General features: G+C 39.9%; 1 protein-coding gene across 2 annotated transcripts in view; it reads right to left on the minus strand.

Moving 5' to 3' along the window:
* Nucleotides 1–17,853, minus strand: part of LOC140353860 (ephrin type-B receptor 1-like) — a 179,986-nt gene that overhangs the window by 20,903 nt on the left and 141,230 nt on the right. Inside the window, exons 12-14 of one of the 2 annotated variants that reach the window (XM_072438619.1) lie at nt 16,069–16,124; nt 14,658–14,855; nt 3,244–3,491 (exon numbers count right to left, since the gene is read on the minus strand). In XM_072438619.1, the coding sequence (XP_072294720.1) occupies nt 3,244–3,491; nt 14,658–14,855; nt 16,069–16,124 (502 nt within the window). Of the gene's footprint in view, nt 1–3,243; nt 3,492–14,657; nt 14,859–16,068; nt 16,125–17,853 lie in introns of both variants that reach the window. The other variant, XM_072438617.1, reaches the window with a different exon arrangement.

The following is a 17,853-nucleotide window of genomic DNA, read 5'->3' on the forward strand; positions in this document are numbered from 1 at the left end:
AATGAAGATACTTGGAAAGAATGACATAACGCCAAGTCAGAAACTCCTGAATCTCTGTTTATACTTTGACACGTGGTTGCCTTCTGAATAATTGATTGCAAAACAACTTCTAACTTCCAACTTCGACTTTTTCACCTTCAGACTCTCTCTTCCAAACCACTGCCTTTCCCGCTGACACGGTTGGCAAAGTGTGTCTCCGTCGGCCGTCCCTTTGATGCCTGCGTGTCCTAATCCTCTGCAGGCTAAACCTTCTCCTCCAGGTGGCCACAAAATGGTTGTGCATTGATCCGCTGGGTGTTTGGTCACGCCAGGCCGGCCGCGCCGCCTCGATCGATCGCGGTGTTGTGTTTGCGTGCGAGTATGAGTCAGCAGCGGATGATTTTGGAGTCAAAAGGGGTCTCGCTGTGAGAACCCAACATCAAACGGTTTCTCTGCCTGTTTTTAGAGGCGCCCAGAAAAAGAGGGCAGGATCAAAGAGACAGCCAGAGTGATAGACGGGAAGCAGCGGGGCCGGCAGAGGAGGGAAGGGAAGGCAAGGCAAGGACGCCGCCACAATGCTAACTTCTGCAAAAAGTGCTTCCCTTCTGCACTGCTTCTGGTGATAAACTATACAGACAAACGAATGCATGGTAATGATGACTGCACAGACAAGGATACTCGCACAATGGCATAGAGATAAACAACTATTTACTAGGGCTGTAGTCCTTAATTGGTTTAGTCGTCATTATAAGGATCTTTATGGACCACAGCAGTATACAGTGTGTGGACTGAGCTGCTGTTTTGGGAGCGACTGGGCAGTGTAATCAGTTTAATTTGATTGGAATTATGAAGATGCTATTTTTAAGTGGTAGTTTCTGAGTTAGAATCTAACAATGTTGAAACCTTTTGCCCCATTTTGGTTGATTAATTGATGCAGAGGCTCCTGTTCATGTACATACAGACCCACAGATCAAAAGGGCTAAAACTGACATTGGTAAAACAGGTTATGAAGAATGTTCCATGCAAAAGTATTATCAAGTTTTGTGAGTCAGAAATATAGTGGATTTCTGCCTCTCAGTTCTTGAAGGCAAGTATTGCCCCCTAAACTATGAATGTCAAAAAAGGTATTACTAGTGTCAAAACTAGATACTAATTTGATATATTGGAAATATTAAAAGTACTTACTGAGTAAACCGACTGGTTTAGGCTTAACTTAAAGACAAACTAGTGTAAGTGTACAAAAGGTTTATGTAAAAAGTTAAAGTTTCCTTTGTGTACTGTTAGAACACAGCTTACCTATGAGTTCTAGTTGCCACAGCAACCACTTAGCTACTCAGACTCGTTAGTTAGAGGACTCTTAGGTCACTTTCACAATACAAATTGATGCGGACTCCGTTTGATTGGGGAAACAATTTGCAACATAGTATCTTTTTCTGAGCTTGTCCGATTTGCGTTCACGATACACTTTTATCAAACAAACCCATTGACTGTATTCACCTTATTCCAGAAGCCCGTCTGGCACCGCCATTTCAACTAATCCTTCTTCTGGTTGTATTAGTTAACATAGGGCTGCTGATCTCTACACAGACAACAATGCACCCAGGGAATCGGTGCATTCTTGACTTGTTGGTCACATGAACATTGGATATTTTACACAAATCAATCTACTTTATTGCATATTTAGCCGCAAGACTTTCCTCTCGTTCTCCATTTAAACCAATGGAGTTTCCGCTGGACCGGAAGTGAGATCACACCGGCAGTGTGAAAAGAGGGAAAAGTGGGCGGGCGGAATAAGGTCAATATTATTGAACTAAATGTGCAGAAAGACACCTTTACTCCGCCTCTGTAGAGACGCTGTGTACAATATCAGCCAAAGGAACGACTGGGAAAGTGAGGGAGAATCCGGAGCTCTGCCTGATCCGCGTCACATAAACAAACTCGGAACGGGACTTTAGCTGTGCTGGGATTCATTCTTTGGCTTGTGCAGATTTACCTCACAACCTGCCCCACATGTGCAGCCCAGCGTGAGCTGCAGCCGAGGCGTCGGAGCGTGGACATGTGTTTTCACGTCAGGAGGACAGGTGAGTGACAGGTGAGTGACAGGTGAATACTAGGTGGGTTGAATGCTCGGGGCTTGCTCAAAATGCCTAGGAAATTTGCCAAAGAAAATGTGATAGAAATCTCAGCTGTTTTATAAACACAATCTGTGCGGGTAAATGTGATGATTTCAGAGCTTATTACTGTCTCAATATTGGCACCTATTCACATTTTAAAGCTAGCTAAAGCGTTATTTTAATTTTGGTTCTATTTGTCTTAAAATTTGATTTTTGTATGTATAATCCCAGGAAATGGTGATATATTTTAACGTGATCATCAGTAATTACAATTTAACCAGACATTGACCTGTTACTTTCACATCTTTCTGCTTGTCATTTGTCCCGTTATCGATCTCACACTCGTGCGTCTCAGTGTTGCTCACTTCCTGGTTTTGTTCCGCTCTTGGTTCGTTTGTGCTCACAATTCAGACAAATTGCGCAAAGAGTCGATTTAAGTGAAACGAGACCTCCAGTCGGACCAGAGTTCGATTGCACGTTCACAATTACCCAAATAATATGAGCCTGCCAGGCAAACAAATCCAAAAGTGTATCGTGAATGCACCCTTAAGAGTTGTTGATCGACTTGTAGCATATCTAGTGTGTTCATGATCCTCCCTGTGTGCGTCAACTACCATGTAAGTTTTATTTATATGTTTTCTGTTAATGTTACCTGTTAACTTACATTTATTGTTAGAGCATAGCCTGCAATAAGTAACATTATATAAGAGCTAACTGCCAAGGCTCTTATAGCATTGCTTTTGTCGCATATGTTAATACTATGTCGGTTTAATTTGTTTCAGAAAATCTCACACACTTCCAATTCCAAGAAATCCAGTCTACTCTATGTCTGCTGGTTCCTTACTGTGTCCGTCATCCTGGCTTCAAAGTCCTGGCCGACACTCTAGGTTGAAAGCAGAATTAAATTGAATAGTGTCTTGTATCAAACACAATATTAATACAGACTTTGCTTCATAATACTAAGACTGCATTGTAATATCAAATGAACTACGATTACATCTATTGTCCTCAAAAAAAAGTGTGTTTTTGGTATCATTGTGGTATCAAGCCTTTTCAAAATTGAGTTTGAAATTGTAGTATCATGACAACATAAGGAGACAGAGGTGTTCTGGTTAGTGAGCGCTTTGTAAACACAAAAAACAATCTTTACCCGGAGAAAAAAGTCCAGCGCTCCATTCTCCATGAACTCTGTGATGATCATGGTCGGCCTGCTCTTGGTGACCACGCCCTCCAGCCGGATGATGTTGGGTTGGTCGAACTGGCCCATGATTGACGCCTCAGCCAGGAAGTCCCGCCTCTGCCTCTCCGAGTATCCCACTTTTAAGGTTTTAATGGCCACGGGGATCTCCTTTTTCCCCACAGGCTTCAGTCTTCCTTTGTACACTTCTCCGAATTCACCTGGAATAGAAAGAAAAGAGAATGCAGCTGAAACAAAAGCAAATTCAACAAAAGTAAAACTATGGCAATACATAATTTTATTGATAAGTCAATAAGGTACACTTAATCCTCTCATACTATAAATCTGCAATCCTATAAATGCAACTATAAATCGACTAAATGTGACTACTCCACAACAAAATATTATAATTGTAGTGGTATTTTGATTATCACTTTTGTTATCTGGACTATGCAGACTGTAAAACAAATGCCAAAAAACCTTTTTTATGACAAAGACAGTGGGATTATTGAATTAAAACATCCAAATACAATGTTCTATTTCCCCAGATTCCCCCCAAAAGCACATTTCGAAGCAGTCCTGAGAGAGTACTGGCCTCCATCTATTTACTATTGCTGAAAATAAAAGTTAGTAAGTCAGTGATTGCAAAATTACTTAAAATGGAACAGAAAATGAAAATAAATTCTAACCATTCCAACTCTGCTGCTTGGTTCTGTCCTTCAGGGCCAATAATCTGTTCATTTCCACATTCAGATTTGATTCAAAAATGTACTATCTAGAAGCTTTCAGTCACCATAGTTAAACTTTAATTTGGTTGATCATGTTTTTGAAAAAGTCACAATGTACAAAGAAGAAATCTTGTAGAAATAATCGCTGGCGTGTCGACTACTAAAATGTCATTGTCATAGTTTATTTCTAAAGCACACTTACATCTTTAAGTGCTGTGCAGACAAGTGCAATAAAGTACATTAGCCAAACATAAAATACAATCAATTTCAATTACACACAATGATACCAAAAATAATGACTCATCTCAGTTCATGTCAAAAACCCAGAGAGAAAAGCTACGTTTTAACAAAATAACCAGCACAAATCAGCCTCTTCTGCATTCGGTGCTTGTTCCAACGCTGCTGAGTTTGATGGAAGATACTGAGAAAGTAAACAAAGTGACATGAGTATTATGTGCTTTTATGGAATGCCATTTAAAGTGAGCGTTTGGGGTTTCATTCTTTTGTAGTTTTAGCAAAAAGGAATTCCCAGCATTTTCCATAGGGCTCCAAGAAAGATAAATATGGCGGGTGTAAAGAATAAGAATGTGAGTGTACATTTAGCTATAGTAAAGGCAAATCAATATTGGATCACGGCATCTCTAGTAAATTATCTCCAGCTGGACAGTGTTAATAGAATTCTTTGATAATCCTTTTTATAAGAATTTGAGTGTACGTTTACCTTTAGTAATGGCAAATCAATATTGTGTCACGGCATCTACAGAAGAGCATGTTTTTGAGGGGTGTTCTCGGCGGTAAAATATCTCCACCTGGACTGTGTTGACAGAATTTTGATTTTCAAACGCTATAATAGGCATTCTTAAACGCACTTGTCCTCTCTGTGAATTATTACCCATCTTAACCTTCCCATAGATTAAGCCCGCACTGCGATTCATTATTAAATCTCTTCCATCCATCAAATAAAGCCGCATATTGTTCCCTCGAAGACAGTTGAGGTTAAGCACTGGACTTGACCTCATCTCACCTTTTGCTCCATCTGCCACGCTCTGAGGTCACGAGCCCGCCCGAGGCCCCGCCCTGATGCCATGTTATTTTTACAGGGGGGAAAAGAATGAAGTCTTCAATAACCGCTTTGAGAGGCGCGAGGGGCAGAGACCAAAAACAAGACAAAAATAAAGAAGATAAAAGGGACAGTGGCTTTTTCCTATTGTGGGCTACTTGGCTTTTTGCAGCGCGCCTCAGCTGACAGGAGGTTAGATCATGAGAGGTCAGCGTGCGGTGCCGATGAAAGGATTGTTCTGAGTGCAAAGAGTTCACACAGGTTCAATCGCAAGCTCACCCCCGGACCGTTTTCATCTGTCACAGAGACCGGTAGAACAAGGAGAATGGCAAAATGTGGAGATGTAAGAAAAGCTGGCATGCTGGCTTAGTTTCAGGAGACAATACCGAACAAAATGTTATTTTTAAAAGTTATTTCAACCAGGAGACTTAAATGCGTAGTTTTTGCAATGACTTATTTGTTTTCACAGTACTAATATTAAAAAGTTGATTTCAAAAATAAGGAAATACTATATACGATAATGATGTTTGAAGTCAAATTAATACATTTTTAAGGCCAAATAATAGTTACTTTAATATTTTTAATTATTGATTTCGTTGTTGGTTATTTAACACCGATTTTTGTTGACATAGTTCTAAGGTCTAGTCCATCAATAATAGAACTTATCAGGTTCCACATTTGTAAATTAATGTTTTGTATATTTCTTATCATTAGAGTCATCTACTTCTATCTAGTTTCTATACTAGTTTAAGTCAATCAACAACTTAATTGATCCCAATTCAGTGTGCAGCTCTCTGGTCGCTAATAAACAACAAGAGACAAGACTAGATAAAACAAAGATACATTTTGTGACAATCCTGATAGTAATTAATACGTCAAGTTTAGGATAAGGGTGGCTCGCGTGGGAAAACTGGAGCGTATCCTCACTCTGACACCTGAATATGGTTCTTTTATCCTTGGGCAAGATACTTTACTAACATAGTCTTATCAGGAACATAGTGAGTGAGTGACTGGCTGTGGTCGTAGTCATAGAGGCCAGGCATGCACAGATTTGCAGTCACATCATTGTCAGTTCGCCCCGGGGCAGCTCTCACCACCGCCGAGCATTAGGAGAGAATGAACATCTCGAAAGCCACGAGCAGCAGGAAGAGGCAGAAGATTCTTATCACGAAGAGACACGGCCGTGGTGATGGACTGATGGTTCTGCTGCTGCCGCGGAGATGAATGATGGACGGGAAAAAGAGTGCATTTGTGTATGAATGATTTGAAAGGTGAGAAGCAAAAGCAGCTGGTTGTAATTGACATATTTCGATATTTCATTCCCAGCTACATCTGAACATGCTCCTGGGCCTAACGTGATATGAGGCGACTTTGGGGGGTAAAAAGCGGCCATGCTTCACCTCAATTAAAACTGCTATAGTCATGCCATGTCCCTGTACATCTTTTTAGATCACCTCTGATGTTCTCGGCTAGTTTAACCTGCATTGCGAATGAACTTACACTCACCCCTACGTCTTGAAGTCATTTAACGTACAGGAAGAGTCTGACTTCTGAAGACGACTTTTGTCACATAATTGCAACTGCGTGGGGGGGAGGGGGGGGGCTGCATGAAAACGGAATATCACTTCAAAATAAAAGTCCTCATTGCGGAGATAAAAATCAGCTTGTAAATAATGTATGAGTGATGGGAATAGGATGACAGGCGGTGTCGTCCTGTCTCGCTGTGATCTCTGCTCCACTTCTGCTCGGCTACTGTCACCGGCTCCTCAAGGGGAGGAGACGCACAAGGAGCAAAACTGCAAGAACAGAGGACTGTGTAGGCTGGAGGAAGGTGTGGGACGCACGAGTAAAGAAAATGAGCTACTGCTGGTCATGAAAGGACAACGTGATGGATGGATTGCAAAGATGAGCGATTAAATAACATAAAATCCGCTGTTACTGATGCGTCCGATGGTGAAAAAGTGGACGTTGCGTGTTAAAAAATACATCAAGTGCTATTTTTTTGTCCCGGGTCCTGTTAGTAGACTCTGGCCTAGATAGTTAGTTACCCATTATTAAAGCGCAATCATGTTCAAGAATGTTGAGTGTTTGAACGTAGCTCTCAAATCAGTCATATTCTGCACCGTTCCTCAATGAATATGCGCTCAGTCAATGTCACCTGTTGCTTTCAAAATTGGGTCTTAAAGTGTCTTAAAGCGCAGAGCGGTCCGTTATTGATTCAGTCTCCATACTCGCGTTGGGGCTGACAGTTGCGGCTGAGGCGCTGTCAATCAAACTATCAAAAACGGCAAAAATCCTTATGAGCTTGTTTATGATTTTCTTTTATTTAAATGTGAAAAACGATGTAAAAATGTCGTACAGGAGTGTATTTACTGACCTCTATTGCGGTTGTTTCCTATGCTGGAATGCTGGAAACGGTGAAGCGTTTGCATCCTCACGATTGGATTATTATAACAGTCTGTGTACTCGAGGGTGCAAAACGCCGCCAAGGCTCCTGACCCACACAAGCAGGAGAGCACACATATATCACTCTAATCTTAAAATCCTTCCGTTGCTCTTTTCCGTGTGCGCGTTAAGATTTTGGTGCTGACCGTTAGACCTACACTTCAGCCCGTAGCTTGAGGTCTGCTGGCCACAATCCGTTGATGGTTCCTCGGACCGATCCTTCACATTGCAAGGAGACAAATCCTTCGAAGCGGTTTCCCCGACGCTCGGGAATGACTGAATACGACCCTTCTGATTGCTCTCTCTAAACAACGTAGACGCGTTTAAAAATCAGCTGAAAAACCTTTCTTTTCGAGCAAACATTTCTGCACCGATAAGCTCAGGGCCACCATGACTAAATGTGTTATTGTTATTATTAATATACATGCTGTTTGTGACCTATGTCTGTGAGCGGTGTTATGCAAAGACACTTCACTTACTTATTTTCTTACTGAATATATGTTATATTAGCCTCGGCCTCTACAGCGTTTTTAAAGGTAAACTATGCACTTTTTCTGTCTTCATGGAGATTGTTTTTAATGGACTGTTCCACACTACTCTGAGCAGACTCGCCTCTCCACTGATCTGATCTATAATTTGGCGTCTGCGTTTAATGCCATAGCGTGGAACGTAATCAGCAAAACAACCTGCATTAGGGCTGGGGAATCAAATTTTACCGATCGACATCGAGATGTAGTCATGTCTAAGCATCAAGCGAGTCTTTAGAATGGAGAAGTTTACAGTCAATGCTCTGTCCGTTAAAAATCATTTCAAATTAAACTGTTGTTTGAAGGAATAAAGTTGGCTGTTTTTTGTTAAATTGCACTAATCAATCTTCTCTCTGTCTTGTTTATGTTCACAAAATCGACACTGAAAGCCATTTTTAGCTCAATTTTGAAAAGGAAATGAAATTGAAAATCAAGATCCGTATTGCCCGGGCCGAAGAAAAATGACACTGTGGACCTTTAAGACCGACACCTGAGTGTAAAAAGCACTCTAGACGCTGACCACACATATCCTTTTTCATCACCTCTCTTGAACTCTGCTGTTGACAGTGTTTCTCATCTTACACAGGTGAACAGGGCAAACAATTTCACAGTAAATAAATACAGACTTACATCTCGGGATTGCTGCAAGCCTCTGCGGGCGAGGTTGAATTGAATCCCCCCATGGCTTTCTCAAGTGGTCTGCCTTGTATCGATACGTTTGAACACAGTCGCCTGATACGTGTATTTGTATCGCTTAAGTCAACACTAGGCACGCTCTCTTTGAAGAATTAGCCTTAGTTTTTTCTTGTAAGTTTGAGATGGAGTGTAAATGAATGTATCAAGAGAAAGTCTGGTATGGCGTGTTCACAGAGGGAGAAGGAGGAAGGTGAAGTGTTTTTTATTGGCTCCTTCGGGTGCACCTTTCTTTTATCTTCAATCTGTTGTTCTGCTGACTTCCCTTCGGATCTTTGTTTTGGATTTTCTGTCTCCCGCTACACAAACACACTCCGGAGGGACCGGATCACAGAGAGCGGCGCAGAGAACAGACGGAATGAAAGGAAATTTAAACTGAAAAATCAGCGAGAGCAGACACTAAAGAGACGCGTTAAGGATCTTTCAGAGAATGAGTGAGCCAAACGTTTAGCGCAAAGCTACAAATACGACACAAGTTTCAAACTATTATGTTTTGAATTGTTGATATTCACATTGAAAAGTCAGCTGTGAGCTCATGCAGTCTGGAAAGAAGAGGAATTCCCTCAAGTAAAAGCTACAGGTATAAAAATGCATTAATTCCTCGGTCTATTAAAATAATCAACAACATGGACTAACTGTGTCAAGCCTTTGTGACTTGTACATTGTTTTGTATGTATTTTGTTTATGTCATGTCTTTTTAAAGCAACTGATCCCTGCTCCAGTCCAAAACGTCACAAAAAAGCCTGAAACCTGAAATTGGTGTGGAAACGGTGCTAGATTTTCATCCCTCTGAAACCCATGGATTGTGGTTTCCTAAAATGATTTTATTCAGGCTTGGGACAACAAAGTACACTAGTTACTTAAATTTAATGTATAGTAATGGGCAAATAGGGATTCTGCGAAAACAAATAGTGAAAATTGTGTTTTTTGTTTTGTATATACTGTATATTTTGTGCACACATCTTTATTGTTATGTGTTTATCACACATTTGGAAATTTGAGGTCGGTGGAAATGTATGAAAGAAATATAGAAGTACATTTAAGAGTGCACTATGTGACTTTTCTGGTGGAAGGTCTATGCTCCGATTGTTATCTGTTATATGAATACATTATTGTTTTGAATGTAACAGGTCAGATCTGTGGAGAGGCGACCCCTGCTCACCGTAAAAATGCATGTTTTTCAAGTTACGGTATTTCTTAACAATAAAACACCTGCAAATGTAATGCCTTTTGTACTTATCTTTTGACAGATCAACTGAAAAGGTAATTTATACATCTGTCAACTCTTTCAGTTTCATACTTTTTAAAAATAGAATAGTTTTCGTTATCATATTTTAAGATCCAAATACTGTATTTGTTTGTCTAAGCCTCACTCCTTCATTTCACGCTGCATTACAAACATCTAGGTTCACATTTGGCACCGCGTTCTCAGATCCCCTCTCCCTCTTTGGCCACCTCTGGCTCAGGTGAGAAAGTCCCCCCCGGAGCAGAATAAAGCCCGGAGCAGAGGATTATGGGAAGCCTCTCAAAGCGGCTCAACAGACAGAGCCCGAGGCACACGGCCACAGCGGTCAGCCCTGAGATTCTGAACTTTAGTGCACACAGCTGCCTGCACATTTGGCTGTGATTGGTTTGGGTAAAAAAAAAAAGAAAAGTGTCCTTCATCTGATGCTGTGTTGTCTGGTCTGTGCATGACAAAGCATATTTATTCACAAATGAGAGAGGAAAGTCAGGACGAACTTCACTGTTCAACTCAAACACAGGCTGTGTACACTTTTCCTGATTTGTTCCTGTCTGATCACAGTTTAATCCTACTGTAGACTAGGCTTAGTTCTGTTTCAATCCTGGTTTTGTCATGTTTAGGCATTTTCGGGCATAACAGTACCAGGAACTAAGCCCCTATAATCTCCAAGGCCCTATTTTGACAAAGGAACCACCGTTTCCCTTTCTCACGTTCATAGCAAACGTGGCTCTAACTCACAATAAATTAAATATTCAATTAACCTTGGAATACAAAAGTATTACTCCTTCTGAGCATACGAAAAACTGTGATGCACAAAAAGCTGTAACAATGAAATTAACAATAAAACACAATTATTCACAGTTAATCAGTATTTTGCTAACTAATTAAGAATTATATTTTTGGAGCTACTGTGTCAAAGTTATTTGGTCTGACTGGAAACTACCTGCTCATGAGCAGTGGCCCCAGTCCTGTTCCGAATCCAGGTTGAGGCCTGGTGTACACTGACCCCGGTCCGGGTTCAGGACCAGCGCAGGTTACTAGCAGATTGCCTGTTACACCAACTCTGGTCCACTGCAGTCCATTTTTGACAAACCCTGCGCAGATTCACGTGGTTCCAGACCGCTGCGGTGTCCGGCAAAGATAGACTTATCGCAGATTATTTTCACAGATCCATGCGGCTCCTGGACCCTCGACCGCAGTGCTCGGTCAGTGTAACGGGGCGCATTGATTTGAAGCTCTTTCTAAGTGTTGCGATAAGCGCACACCCGACGATACAGTTTAGTCCCAGTTTGCAAGTGTCCATAGCCTAACGCCGGATTCACACCTAATGCCAGTCGAGTGTAGTTCCTAAGTCAGAGCGTCGTGTGGTGGTTTGAGGCGTTGCACACTTAAAGTTAAGGCACACTTTATTGTTCATCCCTCAGTGCCCTATAGCTGCTCTGTTACGTAAAGCCTTTGGGAAAGAAAATCTTAAAAAAAAAAAAAATATATATATATATATATATATATATATATATATATATATATATATATATATATATATATATATATATATATAAAATCAATACGGGAGAGTGTGGGTCTGCGTTAAGAATCCACAAATAATCGATGTTTTCCCAGACATTGCGGTGGTCTAGAGCGGTTTAAAGGTGAGTATGTTTCTGTGTTATTGTGTAAACGCACTTGAACTTGAGCTGTGTTGGTACACTGCAGTTGTTGTGACAGGCAGCTCACAAGTAAACCGCTCAAAGTACGTGCCAACCCTGCCCCCGTACTGTGTGTAAACGGGGTGTAAGTTAGTCTGGACTCTTGTCTTTAACTGCCCTGTTGAGATGGGCAGGACTGACATGTGAATACCCAGGTAAAGAAGACCCTTCATGAGACGGATTCACAAGTATGACAAATTGTTTGAAAGAGTAGTATATATCAGGCTAAAAAAGTGTCAAAGAATCATAAGTGATAAATGGCCCGTGTCTTTGTGTCTCAAGACCTCCAATTTAATGTGTTCATGAATTTAATGCATCATAAACAAGTGCAATTCATTTTAAATTTGACATTTATAGTTGTAAAGGTTGCATTGAAATATAGTTTGGGTTTGCTGCAGAAATTATTTTTGCCTTTAGGTGAAAAGCAGGAATTTCTAAAGTTCACAAGACATTATCAAGACATTAATAATACATTATCTGTACCTGAATGAAATAAAATAGGAGCTCTCTAAAAGTTTAACCTGTTAAATAATAGCTTTAATGCTGATTTCTACATAGAGGTGAGTGCAGTAACTTCAAAATAATATTACTCATGTAAAAATACAATGTAGAATGAGAGTAAAAGTATTTGGGAAAACTACTATTCACATATTATGAGCAAATGTCAGTCTTATTTAAGTTTATGCAATTGAAGGACAAAACATTAAACATTTGGTATTTTCATAGGATAGACAAATTACCGTATTTTCCAAACTATAAGTCGCACCTTTTTTCATAGTTTTGGCCGGGGTGCGACTTATACTTATATACTTATACTCCGGAGCGACTTATATGTGATATTATTTGTTATTTTCACACTTGCAACCGCATTTCATACTCCAGTGCAACTTATATAGTTTTTTTTCTTCACTATTATGCATTTTTTGGCAAGTGTGACTTCTACTCAAGCTTTTTGTGGACTTTTTGTCATATTTATAGACTTACTTTGACTCAAGTAAGAGAATTGTTACTTCAAACATTTACCAAATAGAAGTAAAATTACACTGTCTGAAAATAACTCTTAAATGTACAATGTTGTTTAAACTGTCTCCGGTAAATGTACTTAACCCCCTCTGCTTTTACTTACCGCACTGTGTAAGAAGTTTGTGTGTACTGCAAGTATGATTTGAAATTGCTTAAAAAGTGCCAATTAAGCCAACGGCCTAATTGTTTTCTGAACTCATCTCCACATCACACGGTACTTTTGCATTCAAGTTAGTGCTATCAGAAATGAGTGGCTGAGGACACTTTTAATTTATTCTTGCCAAAGTTTTCTTCATGAATAAAACATCCCACTAGACTTCAAAGGAAATAATAAAACGCAATAATATCATAAAAAGGCAGTGCACCAATGCCAGTGCTGACACCAGTCTTTGGCACACTCACATTAACACACTCCCATAGATTACCTTTTGTTTTATGTGACAGTTGAGCCTCATTAAATTAAAAAAAAAGTCTAGATATGCACATTTTACTATATGTCAAGAAGTGAAGCTACATTTATGTTTTGTACACAGTCAGGCATTAATTAGAGAGTGTAATTTATGGAACTTTTTGATCCTAGTACAATATTGCTTACTCGTCGAAAAACACATGCAGTGCTAAGAGGTTTATTTTTCTTTCTGAAAATAGGTAAAAGCTCCTACTTTCTGGGCAAATACAGGAGAATCTGGGACCAATTGTCCAATTTTTTTTTGGTCCAATCACAGCTACTTATTTGTAACTCAAATGCAGGAGACATTGACGTACATCCACATATTCAGAACAAAATACCATATTTTCCAGACTATTTTTTTCATAGTTTTGGCCGGGGTACGACTTATACTTATATACTTATACTCCAGGGCGACTTATTTGTGATATTATTTGTTATTTTGCATTTTAGATTTGAAAACACCCTGTCCAAATAATTTTGTCCGGGGGTACGGGGGCCGACTAGGCGACAAAACAAGTAGCTTCGGCATTCTCCGGACCATGGCTCAGCAGCCAATCAGAGCCAAGCACACAAATTTCGTCAACCAATCAGCACACAGCATGCACATTTTCACTTGTAAACAGTAAACGGTAATGGCGGACTATTGTCAAATGCTTTCCGACCTGATTTAATGATAATATTCCCGTTTTTTAGAAAATGCCCGTCCACATTTTAAAACCCCACTTCCAAAATACGAGAAGACGGGTCTCTATCTAAAAGCCTGTTTATACTCCAGTGCGACTTATATGTTTTTTTCTTCTCTATTATGCATTTTTTGGCTGGTGCGGCTTATACTCCGGTGCGACTTAGTCCGAAAAATACGGTACATCACATACGTTCTTTCACTGCAGATTAACAGCGTTGATCAGCCCCTGCTTCGACCGAAATCGGCGCCGTTTCTTCGTCATCCGTGTCGTTTTTCCTACTCTTACGCCGCCATGTTTGTATCGACAAGAACAAACCGTGCAGTCTAATTCGGCAATCACGGCCAATGGCTCTCACAGGACCTGCTTCCATGCTCTCCGTCTTTGTGAAGTAAAGGAAAAGTGTCGAGTCTTGGCTGGACGGGAAAATTGTGATCATCGGGAACGTGTTAGCGCCATGTTGAAAATAGCCAAAGCCCAAAAATAAAAAGCTATCTCTATTGCCAGTGGAGGGAATCAGACAAACGGTGCAAGTGTTCAAAAGAAAAGCGAAAGAGATTATGTCGTAAAATAACATGTTTTACAAAATTACCCCATTGCCTCTGAGCATGCACTATGTAAAAGACACATGGGTAGATTCTGAGGTCTCCTGTGCTGTCGATAAAACATCACCCGACTCTAATTCCCTCTGCTGCCAGTGCTAACACAAATCCTGACGAGGGAACGCCTGACTGAATGTGTGTTTTCTATACGTCCATTATTTTAAAGGTCCTCAAGAGCGCGTTTAAAAGCCAAAAGCGGCACAAATAACACAGCGAACGTTCCCACCTGATCCGATGACCTCTTCTATTTTGACGCAGGAGGGGTCGATCTCCTTGGCGAACTCCCGCACCGCCTCGTTGGGGTCCTCGTAGGTGAAGGGGTCGATGTAGATCTTGACCCCCGGTGAACTGTGACCCTCAGATAACGTCGGGAAGGTGACCGTGGGAGTGGGGCCGTTAAACATGTCGGGCCTCAGGGTCACTTCTGCTGAGACACAGGGAGACGGGTTAGAAACGCTTTTACAAATGAAGTACTGAAAGTCTGTATTCGAGTGACATTAAAGTTGTAAATACTTTTGTAAACTACTACTACCACTGAAATGTTAAATATAATAGCAGTTCTACTACAAAGCTACTAAATCTTCTACAAATGGTGAATACTTTTGTAATATTACTAGGATTACAGTATCCATGATCACTGTTACTACTTTCCCACGACTACTACTTCAAATACAAGGGCTATTTATACTATTTATAGAACTAATACTGCAACTGTGACTCAACTACTACGGCTATTGGGCTGATGATATTTTCCTTGTATTAGTCAATCATGATTTTTACTTTTTCTTATTCAAAACAAACTTTTCAATAGAATTTCAATATTGTCAAGGAAATAAAGAAAAATACTTTTAATGAACCAAGTGGGACTTTTGTTTTAATTTAATTGTGCTGTGATTTTGTTTCTTTTCATGTTTAGTTGATGTCTACTTGTGTTCTTATTTTGATTTTCACTCTCTGGTCGTGTTGTGTTCTCTATTGTTCGGTGTTTCATGTTTATTCTTTTTTTTTTTAAATGGAAGAAAAAAAAGAAAATAAAAGTTATTTGTGCAATTTAACACTAATATAATCAAGTTTATTCCCCTAAAATCTGAGCTAAATTTCCAAACAACCTGCTTTACACTGTCGACCTCTTGATTAAAAGTCCCAAGCTGATCAGTGTCAATTTGAAATGATTTGTCTATTTATTTTATGTACTACTAAGTGCTGTCAAGTTTTCCCTCAAAAGTCAAAAATACTTTCACCTGTTGCAGAAGTACATTTAAGAATAAAAAGTATAATACACAACGTAATCAAGAGCCGAGATTATTCAGGACACAATATAATCATAATAACTATCAAAGCAAGAATGATTTTGACAATTTTAGAAGCAAAGACAAGTCATTTTGAGTCAAACTACAGCCCAAAAAAGTACATTTGTCTCTTAAATTACAGTTTCACCTTAACTTTACTAAATCATTCAGAAAGTTTGATTTAGTAAAGCTGGTCGCACACTGAACGATCGGGAAAGGAAGTCAGTAATCATGAATCATCTTAAAACCGTGACGTTCATTTTGACAATAATAGTAACACTAATAGTCTCTAAGTGTATTCATAACATTCATAACATTTGATAGTCTCTTAGTATATTATATTCATACCTCCAGTGTTGTACTGCTGCAGCTTGTCCCCGTATACACTTTCTTTCTGCCTCCTCCTACAGCCACAGGGGAGGAATCAGAAGCAACAAAAATCACATCAAATTTTAAAAAGTTGACACTAAAATGCTAATTGGCTGTCGTCTGTCTTTATCTGGGTCGAGGTAAAATAATAAATCTGTGACACAAAAAGCTAAATCTATCAGGATCTCATTAGTCTTGGATGACTCGTTATTTTGGTGTTGTCAGCTCACGTTACAAGCTTCCATTAGAGAATAGTTAATATGCCAACTGATCCCATCGGCAGACTGTGTATACGGCATGCATGAGGTGCGGAGCGACAGTCACAGCCAAGGCATCCGGGGTCACGGTAAAGTCACGGCTAACTTACACCCGTCATTTCATCACTGTGTGTTCAAGTTCAAACTCAGAATTACAGAGCGTTGAGAGTAGCGTGGCAATACAAGCGTCACCCGGAAAACTCTACTCTCAATCTAAGGCTGAGCAAAATAATAATGTCTGTTTGCCGTAACCCGACCGACCCGGTCGAAATCTTTTATTTTTCAATTATTTCGCCAACTCACCGACAGGTCTTTCCTAAACCGCCGTGTCGAATATTTTTATCACGCTGGTAAACCTATCTATCGTCCCAAAGGACTGATAACGCATTGCGCAACACATGTGCGACTTCATAATCAGTCCTCCACATGGGTCTGTAACAAAACAGGACGCGCATTATTGTCGATATATTGCCTTTTCCAAGTTGGTTTGCCTCCTTCGGCGCCACTCAAGTGTCCATAGTACATGTCACGCTCTATCAGGGTGTGTAATTTGACTTACGCAATGCATTCTGGGATTGAAACACGCCCAGCAGCGTCATCCCAACAAACATGGCGGCGCCCGTGACCCCCGCATGTTCCCCCCGCTCGTCTTGGTTACCAAAATAAAGGATAGCGGCGTACAAAAGGTCGATTGAAATGTCTTAAAACCGTGAGATTTAGTCTCCCGATCGGGTTGATAGAGATGTTTTCCGTCATTGACTGTTGAAGCCTGACCCCTGGTGGTCACTCCGAGTCAAAAAATGGCAAATTTTTTATCTTTTTTTTTTGCCTTCAAAGTAAAAAAAATAAGAATTTGCCTACCGTCCGACCCACTTGAAAAATGTTGACTCGGGTTACAGCAAACAGACAATTTATTTGGGGTAGCCTAACTATTTAACTTTTCTGGTGGAGAGTTTGCCACTTACTTAGATGTTATTGGTTTGACTGGAATGTTCCTCTTTATGGTGTACTGATCTTATCTGGTCTAGCATTCATTCAACTACAAGTAACCTTGACAAACAACTGTGATTCTGTCTTGTTTCCATGGAGACATATTATGCTTTTTCAGCTATTTAGTAGTGAACAATGTCATAATTAGACCGTCAGTTTACATTTTTCTCATCTTAAATTGTAATATTGATCTAAAAATTGCTTGGTATTAGAAAAAGGTCAATTTTCTCCCTGTTCAAAACTACAGACCTGATAAGCCCCGCCTCTTCTTTGTGGCCTTTCAACATAACAAGCAGCAGATTGTCATTTACATGTTTTTATTTTTGAAAAGGGGCTATGTGACCTTTTAAAACGTCTTAATTCTTCTTAATTTTTTTAATAATTGGAACTAAGTAAAGGGATCTGGATGGGGAAAGGAATTAGTTGAAAACAGGAGTGAGGAAACACTGTTGTAACAAAACCTCATTTAAGTTTAACGATGACCCTTTTCGATATAGTAATTACAGGTCTTCATAGT

The sequence above is a fragment of the Eucyclogobius newberryi genome, unplaced genomic scaffold (assembly GCF_026437365.1).
Source record: "Eucyclogobius newberryi isolate DKJ021-1_F unplaced genomic scaffold, fEucNew1.0.hap1 SCAF_9, whole genome shotgun sequence".
NCBI lineage: Eukaryota > Metazoa > Chordata > Actinopteri > Gobiiformes > Gobiidae > Eucyclogobius > Eucyclogobius newberryi.